The sequence below is a fragment of the Ursus arctos genome, unplaced genomic scaffold (genome assembly GCF_023065955.2).
Source record: "Ursus arctos isolate Adak ecotype North America unplaced genomic scaffold, UrsArc2.0 scaffold_27, whole genome shotgun sequence".
Classification (NCBI taxonomy): domain Eukaryota; kingdom Metazoa; phylum Chordata; class Mammalia; order Carnivora; family Ursidae; genus Ursus; species Ursus arctos.
The window spans coordinates 17,768,040-17,781,998 of record NW_026622952.1 but is presented as its reverse complement, the minus strand read 5'-3'; the positions used below and the strand labels follow the sequence as shown (position 1 = coordinate 17,781,998).

Genomic DNA, 13,959 nt, shown 5'->3' with positions numbered 1-13,959 from the left:
ATATGCTAAGAGCTATAATGGATAAGGTAGCATGCAAGAACAGATGGGTGATGTAAGCTAAGAGATGGAAACCCTTTGAGAATAAAAAAGAAATGCTAGAAATAAAAGACACTATAATAGAAATGAAGACTGCCTTTGATGGACTTAGTGGTAGACTGAACATAGCTGAGGGAAGAATCTCTGAGCTAGAGGATATATCAGTAGAATCTTTGAAAACTAAAAACCAGAGAGAACAAAGCCTGAAAAAAAAAAAACCAATATCCATGGACTATGGGACTACAAAAATTTCAATACTAATGTATAATGGGAATAATCAGAAGGAGAAGAAGGAAAGAAACAGAAGAAACATTATTGTTGTATTATTGCAATAATGCAACAATAATGACTGAGATTTCTCCGAATTAATGTCCGATCTCAAACTACAGATTGAGAAAGCTCAGAGAACACCAAGCAGGATAAATGCCAAATAAACGACCCCTTGGCATATCATCTTTAAACTACAGAAATTGAAAAACAAACAAAAATTCCTGAAAGAAGCCAGAATGGGGGGAAAAACCTATAGCAGAACATGAACAAGAATTACATTTGACTTCTGAGAAACCATGTGAACAAGAAGAGAGTGGAATGAAATACTTAAATGTTGAGAGAATGTAGGAAAAAAAGCCAACGTAGCATTTGCCCCCTATAAAATTATGTTACACAAATGAAGAATAAATACTTTGTCAGACAAACAAAAATTGAGATTTGTTGCCAGTTGATCTGCCTTGTAAGAAATGTTTTAAAAGAAGTTCTTTAGAAAGAAGGAAAATATATAGGTCAAAAACTTGGTTCTATGTAAAGAAAGGAAGGAATATAAAAGAAGGAATAAAGGTCAGATAAAAACTTAGGAAATAAAATGTGTATAGATGTGGAAGGAAGACATAAAATTGTCTTTGTTTATAGACAACATGATTATGTAGAGAACCCGAAAAGTATCAACAAAAACCTTTTGGAACTAATGATTAAGTTATTGCAGGTTTGCATGATACAAGGCAAATATGCAAAAGCCAGTTGCTTTCCTGTATACGAACAACAACACATTAAATTTGTGATTAAAAACACAATACTATTTACTTTAGCACCCCCCAAAATGAAATAAATACTAAGGTATAACTCAAACAAAATATGTAAAAGATGTTTATGAGAAAAATTACAAAAGTAATGAATGAAATCAAAGAATAAATGGAGAGATATTTTATGTTCATGAATAAGAAGACTCAATATTGCCAAGATGTCAGTTCTTCCCAATTTGGTCTATAAAGCGCAATCCCAGTAAAAAAAAATTCCAGTAAGTCATTTTGTGGATGTTGATAAACTGATTCTGAAGTTTATATGGAGAGGCAAAACACCCAGAATAGCCAACACCATATTGAGGGAGAAGAACAGAGTTGGGAACTGACATTACCTGATTTTAAGACTTATTCTAAAGCTAAAGTAATCAAGACATTGTGGTGTTGGTGAAAGCGTAGGTGAATACATCAGTGGAACAGAATAGAGGACCTGGAATTATACCTCCATAAATAGCTGATCTTTGACAAAGGGTCAAAGGCAACACAGTGAACAACAATAATCTCTGTAATGAATGGTGCTGGAATAGTTAGACATCCACACACAAAATAATGAATCTAGGTACAGACCTTATAACTGTCACACAAATTAACGCAGAATGTACAGACCTAAGTGTAAAACGCGCAACTATAAAATTAGAAGACTGTATAGGAGGAAACCTGGATGACCTTGGACATGGTGATGCCTTTTTAGATAAAACACCAAAGACATCATTCATGAAAGAAATAATCAATGATAAACTGACTTCATTAAAATGAAAAATTTCTCCTCTCTGAAAGGACACTATCAAGAGAATTAGTAGACAGGCCACAGACTGGGAGAAAAATATGTACAGAAGACTCATAAAGGACTCATCTGAAATATAAAAAGTATTCTTGAAAGAATAAAAACACACACAAAATGGGCCAATGACCTTAACAGACACCTCACTGAAGAAGGTATATAGATGGCAGATCAGAATATGGAAAGATGCTCCACATTGTATGTCATCAGGGAAATGACAGTTAGGACAATGAGATCCTACTACACACCTATTAGGATGCCAGAATTCAAAAAACCGAGAACACCAAATGCTGACAAGGATGTGAAGTAACAGGAACTCTCATACATTGCTGGTGGAAATGCAGAATTGCATAGCTACTTCGGAAGAAAGTTTTTGTACAAAACTAAACAACTAATCTTGTCATATGATAGCAATCACTCATGTTGGTATTTATCCAAAGAAGTTGAAAACAATGTCCACATGAAAATGTGCACACACGTTAATAGCCTTACTCATTATTGCCATAAACTTGGAAGCAATCAAGATGTTTTTCAGTAAGTAAACGGATAAACGGGTACATCCAAACAATGGAATGTTATTCAGTGCTAACAAGAACTCAGCTATCAAGTCATGAAAAGACATGGAAGAACCTTAAATGCATATTACTAAGTGAAGCCATTTTGAGAAGGCTACATAATGGGTAATCCCAACTATAGGACATTCTGGAAAAGGCAGAAGTATGGAGACAATAAAGATCAGTGGTTGCCAGGAGTGAGTGGTGAGAGATGAATAATAGAGTGCAGAAGATTTGAGTGAAAATACTCTTGAATATATTATAATGATGGGTATATGTTTATACTTTTGTCCAAGCCCATACAATACAAAGAGTGAACCCCAAGGTAAAGTATGGAATTTGGGTGATAGGATGTGTCAATATATGTTCATTCATGGTAAAAAAAAAAAAAAAAAATTATACCATGCTGGTCAATGCTATTGATAGGGAGTCTATGCACGTGTGTAGGCAAGGAATATACGTGAGTCTCTGTTCCTCCCGGTTTTGTCATAAATCTAAAACTGCTCAAAAAAAAAAAAAAAAAGTCCTGGAAACAAATCCCAGATGATTTTGGATGCAAGTGGTTGGGTAACAATACTCTTGAGAATTGAGTTTGTATCTTTATGTCTAGCTGTAGGTGTAGTATTAACCTGTCTCTTATCACCTGAGTTCAAATTCTGCGGGCTCTAATAATTACTGGCCATGGGACAGAGCCAAGTTGATTAAATTCTGTTCTTCAGATGCCTCAAATGAAAGAGAGAGAAAGCTAGTACCTGTATTATCAGGCTTTGTGGAGACTAAAGGAGAGAAGTGTAAATACCTAAAAGCGTTCTGCATGTGGTGAACCTCAAATATTACTGATGATGGTGATGGTTTTAGTTAAGTAGAAAACACCTAATCTCCATCTCATGGAACACAGTTTTTTAAATCTTGTGTCTGCGTTTTTGATTCATCCCAGCAGGGTTCTCTAAAGGCTGCATTTGTTAGGCTCCCCACATGTTCAGGAATCCTGTAGGAAGTGTGCTATGAGTTAATGCTTTCCTATTTTCAAGTTGTTAGGTTTTATGATAAACGCATTCTTTGATTCACATATTTTTGGATATTAAATAATTCCTGGGCAAGTTATTATAAACAAGATTTACATCATTTTGAACTTATTCATTTGTGGTTTTGTATTCGTTATTTAACATTATATACATTTCCCTAATAGATGGACGTATGTTACGGCAAGGGCCTGTGTCTTTCTGCTCACTTTTACCCCTTCCAGACCCTGTATGACTTCATCCATTTGTTCTTCCATCTGTTAATTCTTTATTGTGAGTTACACAAATATTGATCAAATATGTACTACAGTTTTTATATCTATAGTGTGTGTGTATAAACTTGTTAAGTGAGCAATGGATGAATCAGTTGTTTCTTTACTACATCGTGTGTCAGTCTTCTTCAAACACAGCCTCTAAGCATTTATATGTTATTGTTAAGATTTTTTAAGGAGAACAAAAATTCTACTGACTTATAAACTGAGTGGTAACTATGCATATATATACAATTCAGTATTTCTTATGTTCGTACATAATTTTGCCTTGAGATACATGTTTGAATCATATTTCATGTTAGAGTTGTTTTCCAAGCAAACATAATCTACTTAGGTCTGATAAAGGGAAAAAATGGATGCATAGGAAACTTGGAACATGGTGGACACAACCTCTTTAATTTATCTTACCAAGTAGTCAATTACAATATAGTATTGAACTGTTGATACCTCAACTCTTCAGAGGCATTGTGTTTATTGAATATATTTCAGTATATTTATTAGGGCTCTGGGAATGTATAGCATAACCAGAGGAAAATCACTTTATTAAAATGTTTGTATATTGTGCTCTTTACCAGTTTGTTTGTTTGTTTTCAGGGTACCAGAACCATAAGTAATAGGCATTCTATTCACATCAGATGTCTCTCTCTACATACTATCTATAGAAATTGATTAATTAGGGGTTTTATGAAGAAACACTTTGGAATAACTTTATAACATATATTTATATACATATATAAGTCATCATAAATATATGACTCCAAAAGGCATACATTTGAGATTTTGATAAGAATCTGTTACCTTATAGGAAGTTTGATTAACATTAAAAAGAAAAACCATATTAAAAAAAAATCCCTTCAAGGACATTAAAGATAAAAATTACATTCATCATGGGAAATGTATTAAATATCTACAGCCACAGATGAGTTAATAATCCCTTTTAGTCTTACATAACCTTTTAAAAAGGGTTATAATATTAAAAAGTTACAGTGTTTGGATTAGGTGATGTTTTTTCTTGTTCCCATAATTAAAACATTGAGAAGATTTAATATAACAGATTTAACAGAAGCGCGCCCTGAAGTTATTGCCTATGTTCTTCTGGATGCTTTGATGCAACTTGTCTGCCCTCTTCAGGCTGCATCTGAATATATTAGAACAATTTACAATGTCCTTTAAACTCATAAAATTAGGCCTCTAACATTCCTCTGAACTACTGAAACAAAAAATATTTTTTTAGGTAACAGTTAAGTGCTTATAGCATTTGTGGTTTTCAACTTTCAATTTCAGATGGCAGTGAGGTCTGAAATGTGCTAATAATTAGTACTGCTGAGGTCTTACTTGCTTGTTAGTCTAAGCAGACATAGACATATGCAAGAATCCAGTGACTTTCTTTGTCATTTGTTAGGATTCCTCTATTTACCTGTTAAGCATTGAGAAGTTGGAATATGGGGGTTAAGGGATAACGGAGTTAAGTTTAGAGCACTGGGTTTATGTTATTGGGCACATTCCTTCTAAGGAGTCCTTTTTACTTTGAGTAAGTATGATTAACATTGAAATACATAATTCTGAATTTCACTGAATCATTTAATGACAAACAGATCTGTTTACTGATGCTATTACTACTGAATTGCATCCAACAGAAAAGGAACCCCCATTTATGTTGTCAGTATTATATTTTCTCTAAGTATTGTATTTGTGTTAAGTGTAATTTGCTTGGCTTCACTGGAATTCTCTATTCCAGCTAGAAATATTCTTTTCTAAAAAAAAAAATAATTTTTATTTATTTGAGAGAGAGAGAGTGAGTAGGGGGGAGAGCCAGAGGGAGAGGGAGAAGCAGACTCCCCGCTGAGCGGAAAGCCAGACTGGGTGGGGCTCCATCCCAGGATCACGGGATCATGACCTAAGCCTAAGGCAGATGCTTAACCCACTGAGCTACCCGGCCACCCCCCAGTTAGATATATTCTTAAGTAGAAGCAACCTGCCTAGAAAATTTTTTGTTTGCTTTAGTGCTCTAGATTCCAAAGGAAAAAATGTAAGAAATAGGTCGTAACTTCATTTATATACTATTTTAATAACTTCATATATTTTCCCAACTAGACCAGTATAGTAACATTCTAAGTGTTTTCCAAATTTATTTTGTCCACCTCCAATATATAGTACACACTGTTGCCAGATACCACTTTTTAAATTAGTATTTTGTACAGTCCGCTTCTTTCAGAACACTTACAGTTGTTCACTGTTTATAGAATAAAGTCAAGGTCCTATTTATATTTCTACTGGAAGAGAGCTTCCAGTCTCTTCTTTCCTTATTTTCTAACATGAAGCTTATATTCTATTATTTGAAATACATAATACACATTTCAGACTTTTATTTACACTGCTTCTGCTACTTTAATATTCTCTTTCTGTCCTTTCTTTTTATAATTTTAGTCCTTCCATTCTCTTTTGAATATTTTCACATTCACACTTTGTCCAACTATTCCAGTCCACTGTGATCTCATTCTCCTCTATAAGCTGTATATATATTGCACTTAGAATCTGCATTCTTTTTTTTAAATATACAGTTGATCTTCGAACAACACAAGGGTTAGGGGCACTGATCCCCACATGCATTCGAAAATCTGTGCGTAACTTTTGACTCCCCCAAAACTTACTAATAGCCTACTGTTGACAGGGAGCTTTACATATAACATGAATAATTGATTAGAAATATTTTATATGTAATATGTATTATATACTGTAGTCATAATAAAGCTAGAGAAAAGAAAATATTAAAATTATAAGGAGAAAATACATTTACAGTATTGTATCAAAAACTTTTCATATAAGTGGAACTTTGCAGTTCAATCCCATGTTGTTCAAGGGTCAACTGCGTATATATCTTACTTCTGTATTCGTGCATTTCTATTCATTTTTCTTAGAAGCCTCTTAAAGGTGGAGATTGTGAGTTATACTTCTTTATTATTGTAGCACATATTAAAATGCTGATGATTAAAACATTGATGATTAAGACCTGAGTTCCATATTGGCATATGAAATTGACATTATAAATTATGTTCGATGATGTTAGATGTTAAATGACAACTTAGTCATTATATTAGTTGATGTTAGATTGATGATTTAGTCCTTATAACCTTTCAAGTCATGCCTGCCATTTCTTTGATAAATAGCATGTATTTGTGATGGTAAATAGATTTAAAATATTTTTTTTTCTTCCCAAGACCACCAATAGAGTAAAGTAAATTAGCTTTAAAAAGACATTAACCTGTAACATAAATCTGACTAAGTGGGCTTTTATTTTAGTCCCCCCAGAATTCAGAATTACTGCTGCAGTGATACTAGTTTTAGGATATATATGCTATATGGACTTTTTAGGAAAGTATATTATTCATTATCACCATCATCAAACCTTAAATGCCTATTCTGTACTAGGTCCTAGCCATCAAATTATCAGTGCATAAATATAACATGCATAAACGGAACAGATACATGGATAAAATAATAGTGCTATGTATTAGCTGAGAATTTCTATTTCAGGTGCAGTTGCCTTAACAAATATTTTAGTTATAGAGATTTGAAGTGACTTCTGAAGGAGAGGAGATTTTTGAGCAAACTTTGAAAGGAGGGAGGACATTCTAAGCAAGGGATTTAAACTCAAAGAATGAACATGGGATGTCATAAAACAGAGAGCCTTTAAGTATGATATGGTCAGATAGACATAGGTCATAAATCTAAGTTGTGGCCAGGGTATGGAGGATCTTGTCTTCTGTTCTGCCCATTGTCTTCTTTATAGAGGCAGTGGGAAACTTGGACTTTGGAACACAGGATAGAATCTACAATTGCTAATTGGGAACTTTAATTGAAACAGTGGGGTGATATGGAATACAGTGTTTGAAGGCAAAATTAATTCATCCTCTTCGACTCCTCAGTAGTCTTTGTTACATTTTCTTGTTTTATTTTCTTCAGAGTACTTATGATTATCTGAAATGTAGTATATACTTGTATGAGGCCTCTTTTTCTCACTGGACTATATTCTCTCAAGATCAGAGCCCTTGCTCCTTTTTAATTTTTGGTGGCACTAATGTATATTTGTGGAGTGAATGAATGAATGCATGAATGTATATTTAGTAGATTCTAGTAGGTCTGGGCTAGGTTACAGCATTATGAGGGAAAGAAATTCAACATTATTCCTATGCTACATCGTTCTATAAGATACTATACACAGATGTCGAATACTAAAATTTGATTGTTTTCTTCTTGCATATTTTTCGGAATGAAGCATTTTCATTTCTTAGAATATCATTTTCACAAGAATGTCAGTTTTTGCTGATTTGCTATTTCCCTTAGTTTCAGTTTTTTGAAGTTAAAATATTCTTTTGTGGAAAAATATTCCGTTTTCTTAATTGTGATGTTATCTGTTTAATAATTTTTTCTAAAGGTAGCATTGTTCTCTTGAGGTTTATTAGTGTGCAAAGATGTTCAGACCTACTTAATTGTTGGTGCCAATTCACTGTGTGAAGTGCTTCTTTAAAAATCAATGATGAATACTTACCTACCAATAATGTTATATTCCATATGACAAAAATCAAATCAGATGTTAGGACTTATGCTGGTTTTTACTGTTTTTATTGTAGCAGTGAGGCACTGTTTTAAATAGATGAGGGAGGGCATAAGCTCGGTATTGTCTGTGTATTCCTCTAATAAACAGAGAACATGTTCTCATTTATGTCACACCTTCATTTTACCAGCATCTTAAGTTTTTTCCCTCCTTAGTCCTTTGTGCTTGCTTTTCTTGCTACCTGAAATGTTTATTCTCTAGCTTGTTTCAGTGGTTGTGTTTTTCTCATCCTTGGGATTTGAGATTTAGAGTCATTTTATCTGAGAAACCTTTCTTGACATTCCATCTACATAAATCCTCCATTATTTTCTGTAATACCATTCTCTGTATTATTTTCTCAGTGTATAGTGTAGATTTTAATTACTTATTTGGTTGTTTATTATATGTCTCCACTAAAATATCAACTTCGTGAGAGCAGAGACCTTAGAGATTAGTTCACTTATTGCTATTGAGTGCTCAGTAAATAGTTTTGTGAATTAAATCTTATTTGTAAATTAAATCTTATTCAACCACCAAAGCTTTAAAAGATTGTGATCATTTTCACTGAACATATTCTGCCTACTGAGCACAGTGCAGTCTTAAGCTGATTCTTACAATGATCCGTTTTTGTACTGTAGTCCAGTAAAATGATGCCCTTAAGGTCTATATGCTAAATGACCTCAGATTATAGTCCTGTTTGTATTTAACCTTTTTAATATATATAAATCACAGCAATCTTATGTGCTCCTTGTTCATAAAAAAAAAAAAAAAAAGCCTAAAATGAACAACTACACTCCTAGCCTTTACACTCATCTATGTGTGTACTTGGCCATAGGCAATCACTATTATTCCTTTGTGTTTTCTTCCTCTGGTGATTATTTTCCTTCATGTTTCTAAATGTTATAACAATATTTCATAAAAAAGCAGACTTGATCTTGATGTTTCTTGTTACGATAGATAAGGATTTAATTCATCTCTTATTTTTATAGCTTTCTAGTTCTTTTATTATTGTAACAGTAAATAGCATCTTTCTATTTCTGGTCCATTAAATATAGATGACCTCTCTTGATTCCCTAATGGTAAGCACACCTTTTCTTCTCACCTCTTCCCCTTCCCTTTTACCTACTAAATCCTGTTAATTGTACTTTTACTTCGTCAAGAGTTGATAGCATTTACATTCCATATTGTTCACAATAATGAACCTTTCTCATTTCCAATTAATCAAAATTATGATACATTTTAATTTGCATCTTATATATTCATTTTCTTGTAGTTTCTTGTATGTCTTACATACAATATGGTCTTAGTATCTTCTAGCTTTTGCTGATTCTAATGATTGCTTAGAATCTTTTTATCTTAAAGTCCAATTAAATTTCTGTTCTAATTTATACTTTATAGCTTCTTAGTTGGATCACAGTTTTCTTACGCATCTTCCACCTTGCCTAGCTTAACCATAATTCTCTGCCCTTTTCCCTTTCTTATAGCGTTTCTATCATACTCTCAAGTTTTCTTATTTTTTCATTCATATTACCTTTCAGTTATATCCTAAGGTAATTTCACATTCCTTACATTTCTGAGAATATGTTTATTTCAAACTTAATTGTTTGGCTTGATAAAGAATTCTACATTGAAAAGAACATGCTCTCAAAACTCTGAAGGAATTGTTCAGTTATCTGCCAGTATCTAGTGTTGGTAATTACTAGTACAATCCCAATCTCATTGTTTGTCATTGTTACATGTTTTCTTCTCTGACCTTCTTTTTATCTATAATGATCTGAAATAATATGTCTGGTGTCGGTCATTTCTCGTTTTTCTTACTTAGAACCTGGGAAATAATTTTAGTTGGAAGACTTAGTCTCCTTTAATTGTATTATGTCCCCGGAAATATTTCCTCCATTCTCTCTCTTGTATTTCTGGGTCTCCTCTGAAAGTTGAAATTTTTGGATTTTATCTCTAGGTACCTTTCTCCCTCTTTTTTTCCAATATAGTCCACCCGTGTGTTTTTTATTCTGTGAATTTTATTTAACACTATCTTCTAATATTGGTATTTAATTTGAACAATCATATTTTAAATTTTAAGCGCTCTCTTTTACTTTCTTTGTTCCTTTTTTGTATGGTGTGTGTGTGTGTGTGTATGTATACCATTGAAAGAAGCAGGCTGTCATGGGCCCTGAGCATCCCTGCATGTTCTTACTGGTTATGCCAAGCAGGCAGAGGCCTGATTGCTCTTCACCTGGGCAGTTTCTCAGGGATGTGTGTGCAGTGAGAAGCCTTAAGGAGTGAAATAATATCTCTCACTGAACAAAGCACAGGCTTCTTCTCACTTATTATAAAAACAGTAAGTGTCTCAAACTCAGTGTTCCCCTCCTGTAATACAGTTAACTGTGTGTGCTGGCATTCACGAAGGACCTTTGTGTCACCCGTGAGACTTGGGGGCAGGGAGAACTGATGTGAATGAACATTAAATAATAAAGTCCTTTGTCTCTGACCCAGCAATCTCTTTTCTGCCAGCCTCCAGGAAACAGTAACAGGGTAGCTTGTTAGCTTGTATGTAAGACAAAATCTCACACCCTGTACAGTTCTTGACAAATTCCACTCTTTCTGAGTATATTAAAGTTTCTTTTTAATGTTTTTGTACTTCTTTGAATTATGTTTCTTCCGGAGTTGTTTTGTTTGGGATTTTTTTTTTTTTATTAAGTTAGGTTTTCCTCAATCACATAAGGTGATTTTTTTTTTTTTTAAATAGTCCAGTCACTTAACTATAGAAAGACTAACATAGGAACTGGTTGGGAGTGGGGCAGGAGTTTGGGTCTTCTATTCCATGTAAAGATACTTAATTATGATCTCCGAGTTCCATTTCTTATTTTCAGACTCTGCTTCTTAATCCAGTATTTTTCCTCTTTCCTGCACTGCAGTCTCCCTTTGTGATGTACCTTCCTCCATCAAAACTTTTCCACTAGCTTTCTGTTTTCCAAGTATTTCTTGAAATCTCTTATCTGCTGCGGACTCCAAGTCGTTGTGTTATTATGAGGTTATACGTTTTTATCTCTTCCATTTTGGGAGAGGAAGGAGATAAACTCCTTTCTCAATTACATGGAGGTAACACACTTTACAAAAACATGTTTTAATGATCATTTGGTGCTTCTAGCAATGCCATGTCTCTGTTTCTACTCCAACCCTACACTTAAATCTTTATTATTTGGAAAGTCAACAAAATGTCCAATAGAAATTAATTCAAAATAGGAGTGAATAATGTTCATAGAGTAGGGCTTATTTGCGGCGTTTGGTTAAACTACCAGGGGAATTTTTACTTAGTAATTACTTTAGTAATTTTGAATGTAAATGCATTTTTAGATAAATGCAATATATAAAGATGAAGTATTACTGCGTTGACGATTTAAAAAATGCCTATGATTTTTGTTCTCTGTTAAACTGAATTGCCCATATGCTTAAAAATTGCTTTATGTCCTTTACTAAAAATCATCTTAAGATTTAAATTATATGTATAGGGGATGCTGCAAACGCTAGAATAAGAGTTTTCGATTACTTAAAGGGCCATGCCGGACTGTTGGCCCACACACTTTCCGTCACTACTATTCAATTCTGCCCGTATATAGTACAATAGCGGTCCTAGCAATGCAAATGAATCAGTGTGGCTGTGGCGCCGTAAAGCTTTATGAACAACAAAATATGAATCTTATATAATTTTCACATGTGATGGAATATTTCTTCTATTTTGTTACAACCAGGTAAAAATATAAAATCAGTGCTTGCAGTCTGTACAGAAATTAGCCAACCCTGGTGTGAGAATTACCTGTTTTATTAACAGTTTTGTTAATGCTTGAGTAGTGATACGTTTTTACTCTGCCCCATTCTTGTTACCAGGCAGGCCAATGAAGAATATCAAATACTGGCCAACTCCTGGCGCTATTCATCTGCCTTTTGCAACAAACTCTTCTTCAGTATGGTGGACTATGATGAGGGAACAGATGTTTTTCAACAGGTAAAAGAGTTAGATCTTATTTTGCTAGTATATTTAATAGAGTTGGTTATGGTGGATATGTTTTTGTTGGTCAAATAAAAATACAATTCATTGAATAAGCTAATAAAGACAGTAAGTAGTTATAATAAATTCTGTGATGTGATTAAAGTAATTTTAGCCAGTGTTATCTTTAACATTGCAAAGTTTTTGCTATTAGAATGGTAAACACATTTTAACTTCTCCAATGTAGAGGAAATATGTTTTTTCAAGCATATAGTGGTAGTTTACATGCATTATCCTTATTTTGACATTTAACAGTATTGGGTTTAGGTGATATTTTGCACAAATACATGAAATTTTATATAAATTCAATGTAATTTCTACTTAACCCTCACTTCTTCCAATGTGACAGGTATAGAGAATTTTACATGTAAAGTAATAAATATTTACTTAAAAGTGTTCTCTGTTATGGACTGAATTGTGTGCCTCCCAAACATATGTTGAAGCCATAACCTAGAAGTGACTGTGTTTGGAGAAAGGGCCTATAAGGAGATAATTAAGGCTAAATGAGATCATAGAATGGGACCCTAATCCAAAAGACTGGTGTCCTTATAAGAAGCAGAAGTTGCCAGGAGAGTATATGCACAGAGAAAAGGCCACGTAAGGACACTGCAAGAAGACAGTTATCAGCAAATCAGTAAGAGACCAATTCTACTGGCATCTTAATCTTGGACTTCCAGCTTCCAGAACTGTGAGAAAACAAATTTCTGGCTTTTAAGCCACCTAGTCCGTGGTGTTCTATTACAGTAACCCGAGCAGACTAACACATTCTCATTTACACAGTCCTCTCTGTAGAGCAAGATGATGAATTTGTCATGGTTGTGTCATCATCATTGCTAACATTAAGTGCACATGATCCAAGCACTCTTCAAAGGGCTTACTGTATATTTCATTTAGTTTCACAACAATCCAATGAGAAAAATAATGTGATCTTCATTTCACACATAAGGAAATTAAAGTGTGGAGAGGTTGCTTTTCTAAGTTTACAAAGTTAATATAATATAGGACTAGAGTTTGAGCTCAGTAGTCTGTCTTCCTGAGTTCTAGTTCTTAGTTATGCTGTTACCCTGCAGCTACCAATATTTTTGTATTTGTCACTACTTGATCTGTGCCTTTCAAATGTAAAATTTATTGTAGTGCAAGGCGTTGATTAGTTTGGTCTATTTTATTTTGCTCACGTGTGACATTCTTTGGCATAATACTTTATCAGGTCATGGAAAAGCATTTAGTTCTGTAAAGAATCTAGTTCACTAATTATAAATGGGCCATTAGTAAGTATTTTTGCTTATTCGCTTCCAGGTTGATTGTTCATTCATCTTTGCCAGTTTCTAGTTGAATAAGAAATTCTTTTTTGCTTTCAATACCCTTTATTCTTGGTCTTTCCTGTTAGTATTCCTCACTTATTTCTTCCCCTATAAATTTATTTTGTTGTTTTGGATGTTTCTTTCTGTTCACCTATTCAGCAAATGTCATTGACTGTCTACTCTGTAGGAGCAATGGATTGGTGAGAAACACATACAAAGCTCTTCCCCATAAAGAGTTTACAGATCAGGGAGCTGATAGTAATAATATCATAATAAAACAC

General features: G+C 33.7%; 1 protein-coding gene across 3 annotated transcripts in view; it reads left to right on the top strand.

Annotated features, from left to right (window-relative positions):
- Positions 1-13,959, top strand: part of TUSC3 (tumor suppressor candidate 3) — a 220,847-nt gene that overhangs the window by 94,511 nt on the left and 112,377 nt on the right. For all 3 annotated transcript variants that reach the window (XM_026508466.4, XM_026508465.4, XM_026508467.4), the window contains exon 3: positions 12,218-12,335. In XM_026508466.4, the coding sequence (XP_026364251.1) occupies positions 12,218-12,335 (118 nt within the window). The remainder of the gene's footprint in view (positions 1-12,217; positions 12,336-13,959) is intronic.